This window comes from Melospiza melodia, chromosome 2, assembly GCF_035770615.1.
Source record: "Melospiza melodia melodia isolate bMelMel2 chromosome 2, bMelMel2.pri, whole genome shotgun sequence".
NCBI lineage: Eukaryota > Metazoa > Chordata > Aves > Passeriformes > Passerellidae > Melospiza > Melospiza melodia.
Window position 1 is genome coordinate 27,425,436 of NC_086195.1, and position 16,972 is coordinate 27,442,407.

The 16,972-nt window shown below is 39.3% G+C and overlaps 2 protein-coding genes across 8 annotated transcripts in view; one reads left to right on the forward strand and one right to left on the reverse strand.

The window, feature by feature from the left end:
- Window positions 1-2,596: 2,596 nt before the first annotated feature.
- Window positions 2,597-15,937, reverse strand: IFT57 (intraflagellar transport 57). 2 transcript variants are annotated; one of them, XM_063148196.1, is made up of 11 exons: window positions 15,759-15,937; window positions 14,249-14,411; window positions 12,913-13,031; window positions 11,929-12,019; window positions 9,893-9,961; window positions 9,239-9,361; window positions 7,090-7,161; window positions 6,365-6,496; window positions 5,398-5,460; window positions 3,584-3,650; window positions 2,597-3,036 (listed from the first exon to the last, which is right to left on the reverse strand). In XM_063148196.1, the coding sequence occupies exons 1-11, from the start codon at window positions 15,935-15,937 to the stop codon at window positions 2,858-2,860; spliced, it is 1,257 nt and encodes a 418-aa protein (XP_063004266.1). In that variant the 3' UTR covers window positions 2,597-2,857. The 2 variants fall into 2 exon arrangements, with proteins under 2 accessions (XP_063004266.1, XP_063004267.1); XM_063148197.1 differs by lacking the exon at window positions 15,759-15,937 and adding an exon at window positions 15,556-15,647.
- Window positions 15,938-15,970: 33 nt separating this feature from the next.
- Window positions 15,971-16,972, forward strand: part of HHLA2 (HHLA2 member of B7 family) — a 28,350-nt gene continuing 27,348 nt past the window's right edge. For 4 of the 6 annotated variants that reach the window (XR_010026655.1, XR_010026654.1, XM_063148199.1 and 1 more), the window contains exon 1: window positions 15,971-16,169. The gene's annotated coding sequence lies outside the window, so the exon portion shown is untranslated. The remainder of the gene's footprint in view (window positions 16,170-16,972) is intronic. The other 2 variants (XM_063148200.1, XM_063148202.1) reach the window with 2 other exon arrangements.

The window sequence follows — 16,972 nt, forward strand, 5'->3', positions numbered from 1 at the left end:
GTATTATATTTATTAAAGTAAAAAGGTAATGCATGTAATCACTCTCAGGTATCCTAAATGGCCTATAAACAGCACCTCTAATAGAGTACCTGGCACTAAGCACTGGGAACTATTTCTAGTTCCCAGCAGGGCACTTACATCCTAGCCTAGATAAAAGACAGCGAAATAAGACATTGGGTCATGTTATGAGGTTCAGAGGTACTTCAGAGCTAAAGAAACTCTAAAAAGTAATATGCTGCAATAGTTCCTGGAACTTTAAGGAGTACATGCAAGACAGTGAGCTGGCTACTGATGAGCCTCCTCAATAACATGTTTCCAAAACCCAAGTAGTCAGCTCATACCAGGGCCACATACAAGACTGAACTATTGCAGTCCTCCTGGCAAGAACAAAACCCATGGCTTCTCTAACAAAAGTGAGCAAATGAATCTCCTTCTTTCTCTCTCTGCACGATTTCTGGGTCTGTCTACAGCCAGCTTCTACCTGGCTTCTAGGTAAAATCTGAAAATACCTCCGTCCTGATGCTCCAGAGAACTGAAAATTTTAATAGACCTTGGAAGAGGACAAAAGTTAACTCTTGTGAATAGTCCTTTCCAAAATCCTCTCCAGATGAAGAGAGACTCTTTTTATGGAACAGCTTTGTGTGCATCCTACTAACTTAGGGACATCTTTGTTTCATTGGACTTCCGTTCTGACACTGCATTAGATAACGAGCAGTGCAGGATGTAATGTGAACCAAGTGAGTTAATTTTAATGTGGCTTCTGCTTCCTGCACTGATTCAGCCACGGACTAATTACACAGATCTTTGCTTCTCTAGAAGGGCCTTTCAGGCTCCTTGTGACAGGCCTCACAAGCAGCTTGTGACAAGCAGCTCCCCTCTGCTTTTAAGGAAGATGGTGTGGCCACTTGCTGGATCAGTAAGGCCGCTTTCAAAGCAGGGTCAAGTGCTTTTATTATCTCAAGGGGCAAATTCCACTCTGCCAGATGACAATTAAAGGCCATGTATCACTGATACCAGCAATAACAACAGATTTGTTCTACTTAAATGACAGCAGTTTCAGACAGTACCATTAAAAATAATGTAGATCAATTCCAGATAATTAGCACGCTATTTTAGAATTACTTTGGCACAAAGGAGGCTTTTCTTCCAGAGATTTTTGTCAAATTAGAGGGTTTTTTGCCATGCTTGTCTTAACAGATTCATTTCTAATAGAATAAGAGGCTCAGTTCATAAGGAAAGGTTTTTGATTAATCATGTTTGTTGTATTAGCATGAAGGAGGAGTTTTTTTGAGGAAAGCATTTACATAAACAACATTTATACAACACAACATTGCAATCCAAAAGCGTTAGTGAGCTGCTTTGCAGGCAATGCAGAAGGGAGTTGCTGAATCTTAAGTTGAAGTAAAGCCACTGTTAAAGTAAATATGCAGTAGCAACAGCACCTAACAAAGGGAACATGAATAATAACTTTTCTAATTTCAGCTGAATGTGGGAGGATAAAGGTAGGCAGCAAAAGGAGCTGGAAACCAATTTCCAGTGTGATTCATAGAGATTTTCAGCAGTAGTTTGCACAGGTAAATTGTAATAGTCGACATTTACAGATATCTTTTCATTTATTAAAATTCCATAGGTTTAGGGCTTTTTCTTTTTTGGATAATGAAATACTGAAGCACAACAAACTTATACTGGCTCATAGTACTGACTGTGTCAAGTATCTTGACTTTCAGACACAGAACTGGTCCACTGATTCTGCAAAATACTGCTCACATTTAAGTGAGAGAAATGATTTGTCAGATGAATGGAATAGCCTGCAGAAGTTCGGTGAGGATTTTAACACCACTGGAATTGTACTAATATCACTCATGGCTCATGCATAACCAGAACCAAAGGGATGTACTAGTACATCAATAAGGTTATTTCTTTGCTCCATACTCCCTCATTACCACTAACATCTGGAATCACTTTCTACCTACACATTTACTAAGATAAAGCAAGCTCCCTGTTGCCATTACATTCCCAGCCCCTTCCTCCTACATTTTTCTTCTTGTTCTGTATTACTCAACTAGATTTGGTAACATTTTTCCTTCACAGAAATCAAAAGTGGGTGTTCTGACACAAGAACAGAAAACAAGAATAATCCAAATCTGGTCCACAGAGATCTTCTAAATACTATAAATGAAAGCAGTATTTGACCCAATGCTAATATAAAGTGATGCTGAAAAAGAGATGGCACATGGAAAAAAATTAGAAAGCCAAGAGTAATTTCCAAACAATACTTTTCACCTTCTTTGGTCTTTTATAATAAGATTTTGATATTAATGCTGATGTTAGAGAAGTCTTGCAGCTGGTATCAGTTTTGACCTAGGCTGTTAGAAGGGGTAATGCTGTATTATTTCAGTATCACTGAAATAATGAAATACTTAACTAATTAAATACTCTCTCTAAATGTATGTAAGTGGCAATGACAGACATTTTACCTTCAAGTCCTTTGCAAGCAATTTCCTTTCAGCACTGCAGAGTATCAAGATTACAGGCTGTCAGCATCATTCTACAGACTTTCACACTACATAACATTCTCCAAGGAAATAGACACATCTTCACTAACAACAATTTATTAGTATATTTGGAAGAGATATGCAGTAAATCTTTACAGCACAAAACTAAACATGGCTCCCTCTTGAGTCTAAAGTGTGCATGTTACTTCTTTAAAAAGTGCATCTTTTAACAAGTATCTTGTTCAAAAGGAACAGGAAAAAAGAACATCCTCCTACTGCAACATAAACAAAACCCCTGAACTCACAAAAAGCAAATGGTAGAAAACTGCATTTTGGGCAAACCAAGTCAGGTCCAACAAATTTTAATAGGCACCTACTGTGGCTTCTGGAATCACTGTTGCATGCATATCTCTAGTCATATTGGATTTCTCTTTCAGCTTTGACTGCAGCAATGTGTGTTCCATCACACCAATCTGTATGTCCATCTGAATGGTTTCTTGCCTCAATTTTGTTAAGGCCTGTTTAATCTTCACTAGAGGAGCTGTCCAAAAAAAGATAAACAGTACAACTCTGTCAGCCATGTAACACAAAAGCATTGTTTGCTGTAATTTACTCCTTAAAATGGAAGAGTTGAATGAACAAAAGGGTGTTCTACTCTAAAGACATGATTGTACTGATACATCATTTTTAATATGCAAACCACTTTAAAGACAGAAATAGGCAATGACAATTTTGCTGTCTTCTTGACATCTAAGGGCTTCATAAAAATGTGCATCAACATTAAGACACATTTTTCAATGATGTGTTTTGCTCAGCTGAAAGCCTTATCCCCATAGCTGACTTGAGGTTTAGTAGAGAACTGAAGACACCTTCAGCAGGGTGTGAAAATCTTACCTGTGAAAAGCTATTAAAATGTCTTGTGCCTTGCATTTTGTTTCTAAACCCTCCCTTCCCATTAATATGATGCTGCTGCTCATATTAATCATCTTGCTCCTTGCAATTGCTCTTATTCTTCTTTTAATGAAGTACATATCATAAAACTGTCACCAAGAAAAAGGATGTGTTGTCTGAAACAAAAATGTACTTACCACCATCAGTCATACTGCTTCCTTTCTCTTCTGTTTCCTGCTTTACTTTCTCTAATGCTTCTGTAATCTTAAGAGATTTTTTTCATAATTAAACCAGATGAATATCAAATTTTAAAAAAGTCTCTGCTGAATAACTGCTTTTTTTAAAAAAAAATTAACTAATCCACCTTACTTGTTACATAAAGAGGAATGATTTTTCAAACATTCAGAAATTAATTTAACTAAACTAATGTTGTTAAAAAATTACAGAAAAAGTGTAACAATTTGACCAAACACCATGATGTTACTGAAAATCTGCACATCCCCAATAAAAACAATACAAGTGTTTCAGTGTGATGCTGGATGGATGAACAAAGGAACCAATATCCCTACAGATCAAGTTTCATCAAATAACCATACTCACTGCCCTTCTGGAAGCATCAGGATTTTGACATGTTACACTGGAAACCTGAGAAACAGCACTGCAGCATAAGAAGGTGCAGCAGTCCAGCCTGCTGGCACTGGCACAGCTACAGGTATGTAAAGTCCACATTTGAAGAACAAAAGTGCATTTCAGCACTGTCTAGCAACTACAGACAATGAAAAAATGATTCTAAAGTATAGCCAAGGTAATAATTCAGTATTCTTGCTGATACTGTGAAAACAGCCCTTCATTAAGGCTTCAATAAGCCTTTTCAGCAATGAAAAGGAATCATTGCTACATTGCTACTGCCTGCATGCAGGAAATGGTATTGCCAGGTAGGCTGAGGTCTTGATTGCATGCCTGTAAACATATCAGTACTAACATCCAGTGTGTCTGGTTTACCTCAGACATGTGCCACTGCACCTATGTAGTTTGAGGGATAGCAGCTAATAACATATTCACCATTACTTATCAGTTAATTAGCTCCCAAAGCACACACTGTAAATCTGAAGCCATCACAAAATACTTTTTCAAACTTACTTCCTTGAGAGTGAAATAGAAAGCAGATCTAATTCTGCAGAATTATACACTCAAAAATCTTTGCTAGAAAACTCAAATTAAACTGCTGCATTACCTACTGCAGCTGCACTTGGTATCACTGTAGGTCCCTTCCAACTCAACTGTTCTATCTCTTCTAAAACATCTCAAATTTGTTGTACAATTTCTAACACATTCTTATTGTATGACCTATTTTATGCACCTATTCCTGAGGCTTCATTGTCTAGTAAGTAAAGCTGGTATCTAAAATCCAAACAGAGCCATTTAAAAAATTTGTGAATTGGATAAAGAGTTGAAGTATGTGGAAATCAGGCTGTAATTCTAAATGAAATGCCATGAAACACTCAACGGGGAGGCAGTTAGGAGACAGATGTTTATTTAAATTTGTCAGAGCACCAACAGACAAGGAAAAAACAGAAAACCAGATTTAGGCAATAAGATAATTTGATGTATGGAAAAATGTGATGTATGGAAAAAAGTACTATTTAGTCAAATATTGCTTTTAAGTGCCTGGAAGATAAAAATTTCAAACTGTTAATTTTAACTAAAAATAAGAATTGAGCTTTTCTTCTTCCAAAGAATTTATGGGCATGATTTATTAATCCCCAAAAATTCTATGACACAGGTTATAAAATACAGAACATATACCTTCATTTACAAACTGAGCTTACACTTCACGAGTTAAAAATCAATGGCAGCCTGGATTTAAAATTTATCGACTGGACTAGATCACCTCCTCCAAATAAAGAATAATCTTTAACATGAGAACAAATCAGAGAGAACTGGTTTCATTAAACTGCAACCACTAAATGCTAACTCTCTGAAGACTGTTTTAAAGTAAGATGTGTTTTACCTCAGAAAGCACTCTAATCCTTTCAGTTACTCCTCCACTTCCCTCCTGGTACTTCTCTTTAGCCTGGAAAAAACATATCTTGGCTGTAATGACAGAGTTGGAGAGATGTATGCAGATAGTTCAGAGAAAACTTCAGTACTTGCTCTCATATGTTTCAATTCCAGAAACTCTCCCACAAAGCCCCAGTGAGGTTTACAAATGAGGACAGGGTTGAAACATCAGCCCTTGCAATGACTATCATTCAAAAATGTAAAGCAGTAAATAGTACAAATACGCACTTGATAAGAACTATGCTTTCTAATCATTTACATGAGGAAATAAACATGGAGAAAATCTGCCATAATGCAGAAAGGATTGAATACTGAAATCCAGAATAATACCTCATCAACAGTAAATTACTGTCTCGAAGATACCTTAACAACAAGGCAAACAGAGGTGCAGAGGTCAAATTCTGTTACCATTACAGTCACCATGGCCACAACCAGGAGGGCTTGCCACAAGGCAGACTATAATGCCTCCTAAATAGGGAATCAAAAATCTTCTCAGACAGCAATCTATTGGCATAAAAACTAAATGAAGCAAAGAAGTCATCAGAGTGCTTTGTGCACATTAGCACCAGTACCCAATCCAAGGGATGAATGTTGGACTGAGACTGTAGTTATTCCACTCCTGACAGATGTGTGAACTTCACAGGGAAAGCAGAACTAGCAATTTACTAGCTGCTCAAGACTGGCAACAACTATACATAATACTCAGGCAAAACCATGTATTTTCCCCTGCAGAACAGTTGAATAAAAATTGCTAGTTTAGCTTAGGAGGAATATAATTTGACAGCAAATCAACATTTCCCCTGCTTTATATCCAACAGCAGAATTCATAGATAGCTCACTCCATGTTGTCTTTGCCTCTACCCTCACTTAACAGCAAGTTAATACAGGACAAGGCAACAACAAAAGATCAGCAATACCTCACTCAGCAAGGCCTGTGCTGAACGGTATTCTTGCACCAAGTGCTCCAACTGATTGTTGATGTACTTTTCCCTGCTATTGATCTTTTCCAGTGTTCTGCTGATTTCATTGTGGAGTTTGTCAAGGTAACCCTAGAAAATCACATTCTGTGGGTTGACAGTTGACAGAGAATATGCAAAGAGTATCAAAATGATGCTGTAGTTAAGAAAGGCTATGGAAGCCTACAGACAGAGAGGAAAATAGTACAGAAATACTGTGTTTAGCCAACAAAAAATGATTCCCAATGTGTTCTGGTTTGCCCACCTCCAAAATATGTATTTCAGTCCTTACTGCTTCATCACTCTGCCCTCCTCAGTTAATTACAAGTGTCAATGTCAGTAAGTTACTCTAGCAACAGTATTTGAGAGTATTTGGGGGTTTTAACAGCACCTTCAGATTGTATTATTCTATTTTGTCCTCTGTAGTCAGGATGCACTTACGGTAATGCATTCATTACTGGACCCTGATAGTCCTGTTAATCCTCACACATACAACTCTTTCCCAGAAGGTATTTTGTCACCAGCACTGTCCTTAATGATCCTTGTCATATCTTTCCCTTTTTAATTTTACAGCAATAGCACAAAAACAATGAAGAAAAAAAGATCAATTTAGCCCTTAATGCATATCAAATAGAAAATAAAAACGCTGACAGATTAGTAAAATATTCTGTACATACAAGACATACCCTAGTTTCTTTCAAAGAAGAATCAATTCCATTCTTATGCTGATGCATTTGATCTACATGAATCCTCCAATCCTAAAAAAGGCATCACAAATTAAAACACAGGTAAGTACAATTTTTATCCTTCTCTGGTTACTAAACAGCGGCACATATGCAAAGCAGGGTCAGTTCTCTTTTATACTCTTGCCATGTATCATCCTGCCAGTGCCATGTTCATAGCCAGGGGCACTGGCTCAATGTGACACAATTTATAAATCTCCTAAATGTCACATGTGACACTCAGATCCATAAACAAACACTGACATCCTCACTGACACCATAGTAGCTATGCTTTTTAGAGTCTGATCTTCATGGAACCATTTCTGCTAGAAACCACTCTGGGCACAAATACTAAAAATATTGATTGTAGCTGCCCTAGTTCAGCTTATTCTTAGACAAAACGACTGCTTTTGATGCCCAACACCTACCAAATCTGGACTATCTGTTCTTTACCTTCTATTTCAGTCATTACCATTACCAGAAGAAGAATGGAAAGAAAAAGAGGCAGAAATACCAAAACTTGGTTTTGGTAACAGGATACAATTAAAAGGGGGAAAATTAATTCCAGCTTCAAGATGATAGGAAACATACATGGCCTCCAGGGTGGGGCTGAAGAAAAAGTGCTGTGAATTGGCCCTGCACACCAGGTAGTGAGTCAATAGAGATAATGTGCTTATGTTGTGTTTCATATTTGCAGGAGACGCATGATCTCTTCTTGGTCTGGTGACAGTTGCTCACAATTTGCCAAACTCTAGAGTTTAAATAAAAACAACACGCAGACAACCCACTCCCACCTCTGTCCACGACTTTACAGTAAGTTCTAGTTTCTAGTGCCATTGATTAAACCATTAATACTCTCCTGGTACTATGTCTACATGCACAGCTTAGGAAACAGAATATATTTACTGGCACAATGCAAAAAGGCCAAACACTTCTCTCCAGTTATTTCTGAAAGAAGCTAGAAGAAGAATCCTCTTTTTATGTGCATTTTGACATATTCCTTAAGGCAAAGAGATGGTACATTAAGCGGAAAGCTAGTAAACCTCAGATCCTACAGTGGCTTTAATTTTTCATCTATGTCTTTATTAAGTTTTAATTCCTCACTGTGAGACTCAAGCATCATGTTCTCTGCAACAGATGGGCTTGCTGAGGATCACAGCAGAGTGGTTCAAGTCAGGCAATTCTTCACACAGAAAAATGCAGTATGGTGTAAGAGAGGCAAGCAGCTCAGCAGACAGCTGAAGGTTTCCCTTATTTTTGGCAAGGTAATTGTCTTTCATTGTGTTCAGGTATATGTATTGTATGGCTGTATCAGTGCTGCAGATTGCTCCAACACTCCAACTACGTGGGTCACTGCAAACGAACAATTTCCATACTGCACTGATCTGTGTGTGCTACACAAGCTCCTGGAAAGAACGCTTATGGCAATGCCAGGAGCAGGCCCTAGGTTTGAGGCCTAGCCAAAGATGGATACCTACTTCTAAGCTCATTCTAGACTCCTTGAAATAGACTATGGAGAGAGATACACAGTTCTAAGACATGATGATTTTCACCCTGAGACAGCTACCAGGATATGGTGAGCAAAAGCAGTTGAAAAAGTGATCACTTATTTTCACTAAACATTAGGAGAGTTCAGGATGACTAGACCAGGGTACAGACCTACTTGATTGTCATGTAAAGTTTACCAAGAGGGATTCCATACAATCAGCCTTTCACGTGGTTAAAAAATAGAAGAGTTGAAAGGTAAGATCATCAGCTGTCCCCCAAGAAGATGTTTTAATAGTTGTTAAACTGAGGATATAATATTTTAGAAGTGTGGATACATTGGAAATGTCAGAGGACTGAAAAAATCCCTACCGAATAATTACGTAGAAATAAGGTGCCTTGTAAGCGGCAGAAAAAAGATATAATACTGAAAAAACACCTTACTGAAAATTATTGCTTCTAGGGTCAAAGCAAGTGACAAAGGTTCAGAAAAGGCAGCACTGGATAGCCCATTACTCACAGGTCTTTGCATGACAGAAGACAACAACTGCAAACAGAAAGTAAACAGCATCAACTGAAATCACATTTTAATCACAACGTGTACACAAGCAAATCCATTCTTCCATACCTTATTGTCAGTCCTGACTGTGACTTTCAGCTGTGGAAGCACACGTTCCACTTCCAGATTCCACTCTGCTGCATCTGTTGTGGACTGTAAAATCTCTTCTTGCTTTGCAGTGTCATTCACGTTCTGTGTAAAAATCCCGAAGTTTATACACAAAATGTCATTGTTATGTAATGAAATCACTATAATGGCTTGCAGTGTTAATATTAGAAAAATATTTACATCCAGAATGATCTAGACTACAGATGAAACAGATTTCTTTAATGGCTTTAATTCTTTAGAATTAAAGTATATCTTCTCATCATATTAAAGACTGAAGACAATTAAATGTATATATTAAGAAATTATAATACATCTCAGAAATGGTATATTTATGTGGGATTAAATGTATTCATGAAACTAATACCATGTTTCTCTAGAAGTCTCTGCAAAAACTTTCTTGCAAATGTTCCCAGCAGCCCTTCAGTGATATCAGTTTAGAAACTGGCTGCACATTGTTCTTACAAAATAATATTAATATATAATATCTGATTCATTTCAGATGGTTATTTTCAAGTAAAGACTATGCAAGGATTTTTACATTTAAATCCAACAGACACAAATTGCTGCTACAGATGTAAAAATCTCTCATGAGAGGACTAAATGGTAATAACTTACTGATCTGTAGGTTTGCGCCTTTAAAACATTCAGGTCAATATAATTTTCTTCATTGTCTGACTCTTCTTCCTTAAGAGAAGTTTCAAAGCAAGACTTCAGTAATTATTGCACAATTTTTCTCCATAATTTTATTTTGCAGGAGAACAAACCAAGGAGTATTAAGTTCCATATTTCTGAACAAAGCAATACATGGAGAATGTATGAAATGGAGCTTATGAAGAGGCATAATACCTAGGACAAGCTGGAAGGTCAAAGCTACCCCACATTTCCTTCAGAGCACCACAGTATTACAAAAATAAACCAACAAAACCCAAACCCTAAAGCCTCTGACATCAAATGGCCCACTGTCAATAGTTGTATGGTAAATGTATTTTTTAATGTATTTCTTAAAGCTCTACCTTAAAAATAAAGTCCCATCAAAACAAAAGCCAAACCACAACCAGACCTCAACACAGTTTTCAAGATATTGTTTGTACTATGTATTTGAAGTTACAGAATGATGCCACGTCTTAAATGAGCAGAATAACACAACTGAAATTGAGGCAATTGCTTTTTTCTTGCCCATGAGAACACATACTCTGTTAACATACTCTATAAATCTGTTATAGTCTCAAAATCCCCTTCTTCTGTGAGGGGATTATGATCAGCTGAGAGCCCATCACCCCTAAGTAACGATGCTTTTTCTGTGCATTAATCTTCATTTATCTATACTGTATTTCACCTGCCATTTTATCACCCAGACACTTCACCCCTACACACCTTGTCCCTCTCCTGACTGTCTTTTCCACCAAAGTGAAATTTCATCATCCAACTCCTTTCTACACAAATCTGCTAGAATATGCAGATTTGTGTAGAAAGGAGGTGGATGATGAACACAAATCACAAAAGCTGCAATAACACAGGTCTTAGAGTAAAATCCTTCAAGACTCACTAAAAACCTTGGTGCTTATTTCTCCTTCCTCTACTTTACCCATTTTTAACTAACAGGGACCACTATTTTCTTCTGGCATGTCTGACCTCGAGTCCCCTAAATCCCTGTGAGAAATTAAGACTAAATTAAGACTATCTTTTGATAAATGGACAATAGATATTTGTGCAGCATTTAGAAGAACACACCACCAGAACAAGAAGACTGGTTATCAGAACTGAGAAACCAAACTGTGCAGATTTTCTTGCACACCCAGCCTCACTGCCTACTGCTGGCCACCTAATACAGGCTATCCCTGATTTACAGAACTAGGCTTGTCTCTGTCAGCCTCATCATTTTTATTCAGAAGAATTAAAACCAAAGAACAATCTCATGAACCTCATCATTAACATTTAATTTCTGGAAATACTGCTAAATTCAATTATGGATACAGCTAATATCAATATACTGGCAGCAACAATGGACCAGGGGAAAAATTACATTGGCATGTAATTAATCCCTGTAGAACTACTAGGGGCTTTAAAAAGTGAGTATCCTTTTGGTATAAACTGCCTGGTAATGTAATACCTAGTAAAGGAATAACACCTCAGTGGTTTTATTAACACACATAGATTCCACAGAGCTAAAAGAACACATTAGTTATGAAAATCATGGCCTAGGACAATACCCAAGAACAAATCCACAGGTTCTTTGAAGGATTTCAACTATGCTTTCGTTAACTTTTTCATCCCCACTTCGCAATTTAAGCAGCTTAGAGCTCAACAAGATACAGAAAAGAGGAGACAGCTGACTGTTCTCCTATTTCAACTCTTTAGTTTAACATCAAGAGTAGATTTATCAGGAGAAAAGAAACAATTCTGATTCTCTGTGTTTTTAATGCATAGTTAGATTCTACTGCACATAAGAATATACACTCTGTCTTGAAGAGTTAATCTTATCTGAAAAGCCACAAAAACCCCTACAGAAAATCTGACAATGCAGGAATAGAGCTGCAGGTAAAAAACTTGAACAGCTAATTAAAAATGCTTCTTAAAAAAAGCCAAACAAAATGAGCAGTGAATAAAGTTGACCAATACTAATATAATCAAAACCAACCAAATAAACCTACTGCAATATCCTCTTCCAATCTACTAAGTGTTAATTCTGCATCATCTTCTGTTATTTCTTCTTCTTCTGGCTCTTCTGTTGGGTATGCTGGCCTGAAATTAATTCAAAGAACAGCAGAGCTTTTAAACGCAATAAATTGTAAATACCTCTGCAAACAAAATATTTGATGTGAAAAATGGATGATATGGAACATACCTAGACAGTGATTAGGGTTTTACAACTTAAATAAATATATACTCTGCCTTGAAAGTCTTGTTCATCTTGGACTGTCTTAAAAGTAAAGGCAGTACAGTACATTCACACTACAAAGCCATCTAGGAAGTAAATTTTGGGGTACTTCTCTATTGGTCTAACCCTTAAAATTCAACTGCAAGTCACCACAGGCTTATTTGCAGCCTACAGTGGAATTTGTGTACTAAAGAGAAGTAACAGTAAAATATTTCCAAGGTAGAAATTACTTTGCTATATCCATTTCAAAACCCATTGGAGGAAAAGAATAAAATAAAGAATACTTTTAAAGACATTTTCATATATTTGAGATTATCTGTCAACTAATTTGTCTAGGATTTCCTTCAGATTAAATAAAATTACTCTAGTCTACTTGTAACATGATCATACTGTGCATAACTCCAGGAATTTACTACTGATTGATAGAACCTAAAAGGACATTACATGTTTCAACTCAAATACCAGATTATCAAGGAGTTATGTGTAGGGAAATAACAAAAAAAAAAGTCATCAGTTAAACCTTAATTAGCTAAGTCTATAATGGTCCAAACTCAGCCTTGCTGGCAAAAGGCCAGTTGTGTGAAATTGCATCAGGAATTAACTGGCCACCCTGCTTCAAGCCTAGTTGAATTTACCATCTCATGAAATGTCAAGTAAAACGGTTTTAGTCATTCCTATGTTTTATCTTACCACTACAACTTACATCTGTTTGCTGGAAAATAAAGCATAAGGGAGGATGCTTAGAAGTCTACTGTACCTTTTCCAGCTAAACCCAGTGTGCTTCAAGGCTTCTTCAGCTAAACAATCAAGAACATAGCACACTTGCTCTCCGCAGCCTGTCTTTAATTTTGAGGGAGGAAAATCCACAGGCCTTCCCTAAAATAAAAAGAGACAGGCTGTTTACTAATGGCTTGACAGCCCATATTTCCTCCAAGGGAGATAAGTTCTGTACACTAAAAGAAAAGTGTCCCTTGTGTATGAGATTTTATTAATGACAATCTACATTCTTCTCCTATGCAGCTCCAGTGAAGCAACAGAAGGAAAACCAGACGAAGGCAAGGAAAAGATGCAGTGTAGAAATCTTTAAGCATATGGTAAGAGCATACTCCCAGGTAGCAGAAGAGGCAGAAGCCACAAGGGATCTGGATGGTCAAGCACACCAGTGACAAGGCAACGTAGTAAGAGCTACAGAGAAACTAAAGTATTGAGATTTAACTACCAACTTTTCAACAGTGTCCTGTTTGCTCCAGATTCTACTTATAAAATATTTTAATTTATTGCTGTCATGCAGGATAAACATGGTAGTTTGATATAGTTTAACTCCTTTAGAGAACAGTGTCCTTAACATCATTCACAGCTGCACCAGAGTATAATCTTCCATAAGATCATACTTCTTGTCAGTTGATATAGTCTCCTGATCTTTGGAGTTCAGTGTTTTTCCTTTCTTTTTTTTTGTTTAATTAAAAAAATAAAATCTCGGTAGTTCCTAGCAGTTTGTAAAACCTTTTACTCCTTAACAAAAAAAAAAATAAAAAAAAAATAAAAAACAAACCAAAAACAAACAAAAGAAAAAAAAACAACAAAAAAAAAAAACAAACAAACAAAAAACCAAGAACAAAAAAAACCCCAAAAACAAAACAACGAAAAAAGAAATCAAAAATCAAAAAAAACCCACAAACATTCTTCCAAACCACTTCCTGCACTACAAATTAAGTCATTGACTTTGGCTGGAGCAGGATCACAAACTGTGTAAACCTTCCAGATGAAATCTCTGAAAATTATGCTACTACAAATGAGCAACATATGTGGTACTACAAAAGGTAAGCCTGGTTAAATTCATTTTACAGACTGCAGAACAAAACCAACTGGAATTATTTATAAGACCATTTCCGTACTGCTAAAATAAAAAGCAAGTAGGTACAGCCTATGTAAACTTCCAATTAACTAAGTAACACAGTACAAACTTACAGCTGGGAAAAGTCTGTCCAGTCCTTGGGACCAGACCCAGCAGGAGAACAGTGTGTGACTGCTGTTATTTCTGAAGGGAATGCAGGAGCTTGCAACATTGGGAAAAGAGCCCGTGTGACACTCACAAAGGACCGCAGCTCGGAGAGCACGTTGGAAATCACAGCATTGGGGTCGTCGCACTCCTGCGGCTGCTCGAAGGGATGTCCTGCCTTGCTGATCAGCCAAGCTGCAAGCGTGCAGAACATGAAGAACTGCTCACCAGGATTGGTGGGCAGCGCAAAGTAGTGCCTGTTTCAAAAGGGGGCAAACGGCACGTAGTGTGAGTTTCTGGAGCTCTTACATTATAGGTAAGCACAGGCTACAGAGCAGTTTCTTTACCTAGTTTTCTCAATGAGCAACCCATCTGACCAAAAATCAGGATGCCTAGTTTCACACAAAACCACAGCGGACCAAGTTTTCTACACCCAGCTTGCTAATTTCCACCTTTGAGTAAGTTATTAGTCAACACTCACTTGGCTGCCAAGTTCCCCAAATCACCTCCCCTTCACACTTTCCTCAAGAAAAGCAGGAGGATGGTGTTCCTACATCTGCGAATTCAGCTCAGATCAGGAGCATGTTTTGCAGTGATCTTTCCACCTGTCCTTACCTACTGTGCTTTGGGTTGCTTTGGAGAGCAATGAAAACTGGATCTGACTTGGATCACACCAAATTCAAATATGTGACCCTAACAAGAATTCAGTCCATAAAACCAGACCACCCCCCAGAGTATAACTTACATGCACCCTGGAGACTGGGAACTTCTGGAAATGCTTCCCTTTACCAACACAGCTACTCACTCAAGTAGCTCACACAAAGGTCTGCTGTCCTGCTCCAAACACTCCAATACTTCAACAGCAGGCTAGAACTAATTTACAGCCACTGTGCTCATACTTGAGCCTCCTTCCCAAAAAGGGGGTAACTTGTACTCCCTTACCAAAATGTTGCTTATTAGAAGCTTAATTCTGTGACACCCTGCAGTGGAGCCTGGCTGGAAGAAGTGATGGATGGGTTTAAGAGTTATTTGGGCAGGTGGATTTTGGGAGCACCCTGGCCCTGTTTCCCAGACTTCCTGTCTCCACCAAAATTTAAAAGAAAGACATAAAAAAACATTACATATGAAACAAGTATGTACTGGATACGAAAGCCCAGCCTTACCAAAAAACGGGTCCAAGACCCTCTTTGTAAAGGGTTAAAGGGTATAAAATATACACACACCGTGAATAGCTATCCTGAATTCAAGATATTTAGAGTTGTTCTGAACAACTCAGAATTTCGGCAGAGCTACTTTCTGCGGAAGAGGTAGAATTTAGGCAGAATTACTTTTTGCACGGGTACCCCGGCATGCAGATACCCGGTACTTGCCGGGGGCAGGAAAGGTCAAAGGACTATTTACTTATCGCATCTCAGCCTTTCGCGGGGCCTCGCGTTCTGAAAGCTTCCAGCTCACTCGGGAAGCTTTGCTACAGGCTGTTTTCCCAGGCATTCTGCCATGCAGGCCCTTCGCTATGCTCTGACGGAATTCCTCCTTCCCGCCGTCCCCCGCCCACGGCCACGCCAGCGCCCTCGGGCCGAAGAGGAGGCGCGGGTCAGAAGCACCTGGATAGAGGCCGCATGTTGTGGCGCCGCAGCGCCTCCTCCTCGTAGCTCAGCAGTTTCAGCTTGTCCAGCAGGTCCTCCATGAGCACGAACATGTGAAAAGCCGCGCCGGGCCCGCGCTCCGCCGGCGGCTCCTCGCCCCGCTCGCCGCGCCGGCCCGGAGCGCCCTCTTCCGCCATCTTGACTCGTAACCACAGCGACAGGGGCGGGCCCAGCGAGGCCACACCGCCAACCCGCGCGGAGCTGGGCAGCCTTTCAGCTCTTGGGGCACTTGACGGAGCTGGTGAACTTTTAAACTTTTATCCCTTCCCGAAGACAAACTTCGGAACGCCTCGCTCTGGGAAGGTGTAGAGCGGGCAGCGGCGCTAGCTCACGGGCTGAGGTGCGGTGTTCTGCCGGAGGTGCGGAAAAGTGAGTGTGGGCAGCCAGGAGCTGTGGCATTAGCTGCGGGTCCCGGCTGGACGTGCCCTGGGGCGGGGCGGGAAGGACAGCGGGTTGGAAAGCTCCTTCTCCCGGGAATGTGCTTGGCCCTGGTGGAGCACCTCGGATGCTGTGTCCAGCTCTGGACACCTCACTACGGACAGACTTTGAGGCGCTGGAGCGTCCAGCGAAGGGAGAGGGAGCTGGTGAAGGGTGTGAAGTGCAGGTCCCATCAGGAGTTGCTCTGGAAAGACCTTAGCGGTCTTTACAACTTCCTGAAAGGAAGTTGTAGCCAGGTGGGGATCGGTCTGTTGTCCCAGCTATCTAGTAACAGGACAAGGGGACGCACTCTCAAGCTGTGCCAGCGGACATTTAGATTGGATATTGGGAGGAATTTCCCCCCTGAAGGAGTTTTCAAGCATTGCAATGAGCTGCCCAGGTACCTCACCATCCCTGAAAGTGTACAAGAAACGACTGGACGTGTCACTTAATGCCATGATCTAGTTGAGAATTTCATCAGTCAAAGGTTGGACTCGATGATCCCAGAGGTCTTTTCCAACCCAAATGACTCAGTGAATGCAAGACACACCTCGCCTGTCTACTCCTAACACTACCAAAGTCTGCGGGGACACACACCCTTTCTTGCCACTTCTCCCTTTATTTTGTTTGGAGTTTTTTGTAAGCCCTCTTCCCGAAAATACTTGAGTCGTTTTGTTCTGCTGGAAACCACGTGGCACAGACAAATCTTGAATTGTCCAGAGAGAATAAGTCACTGTTAGAAAATTACTGTTAGA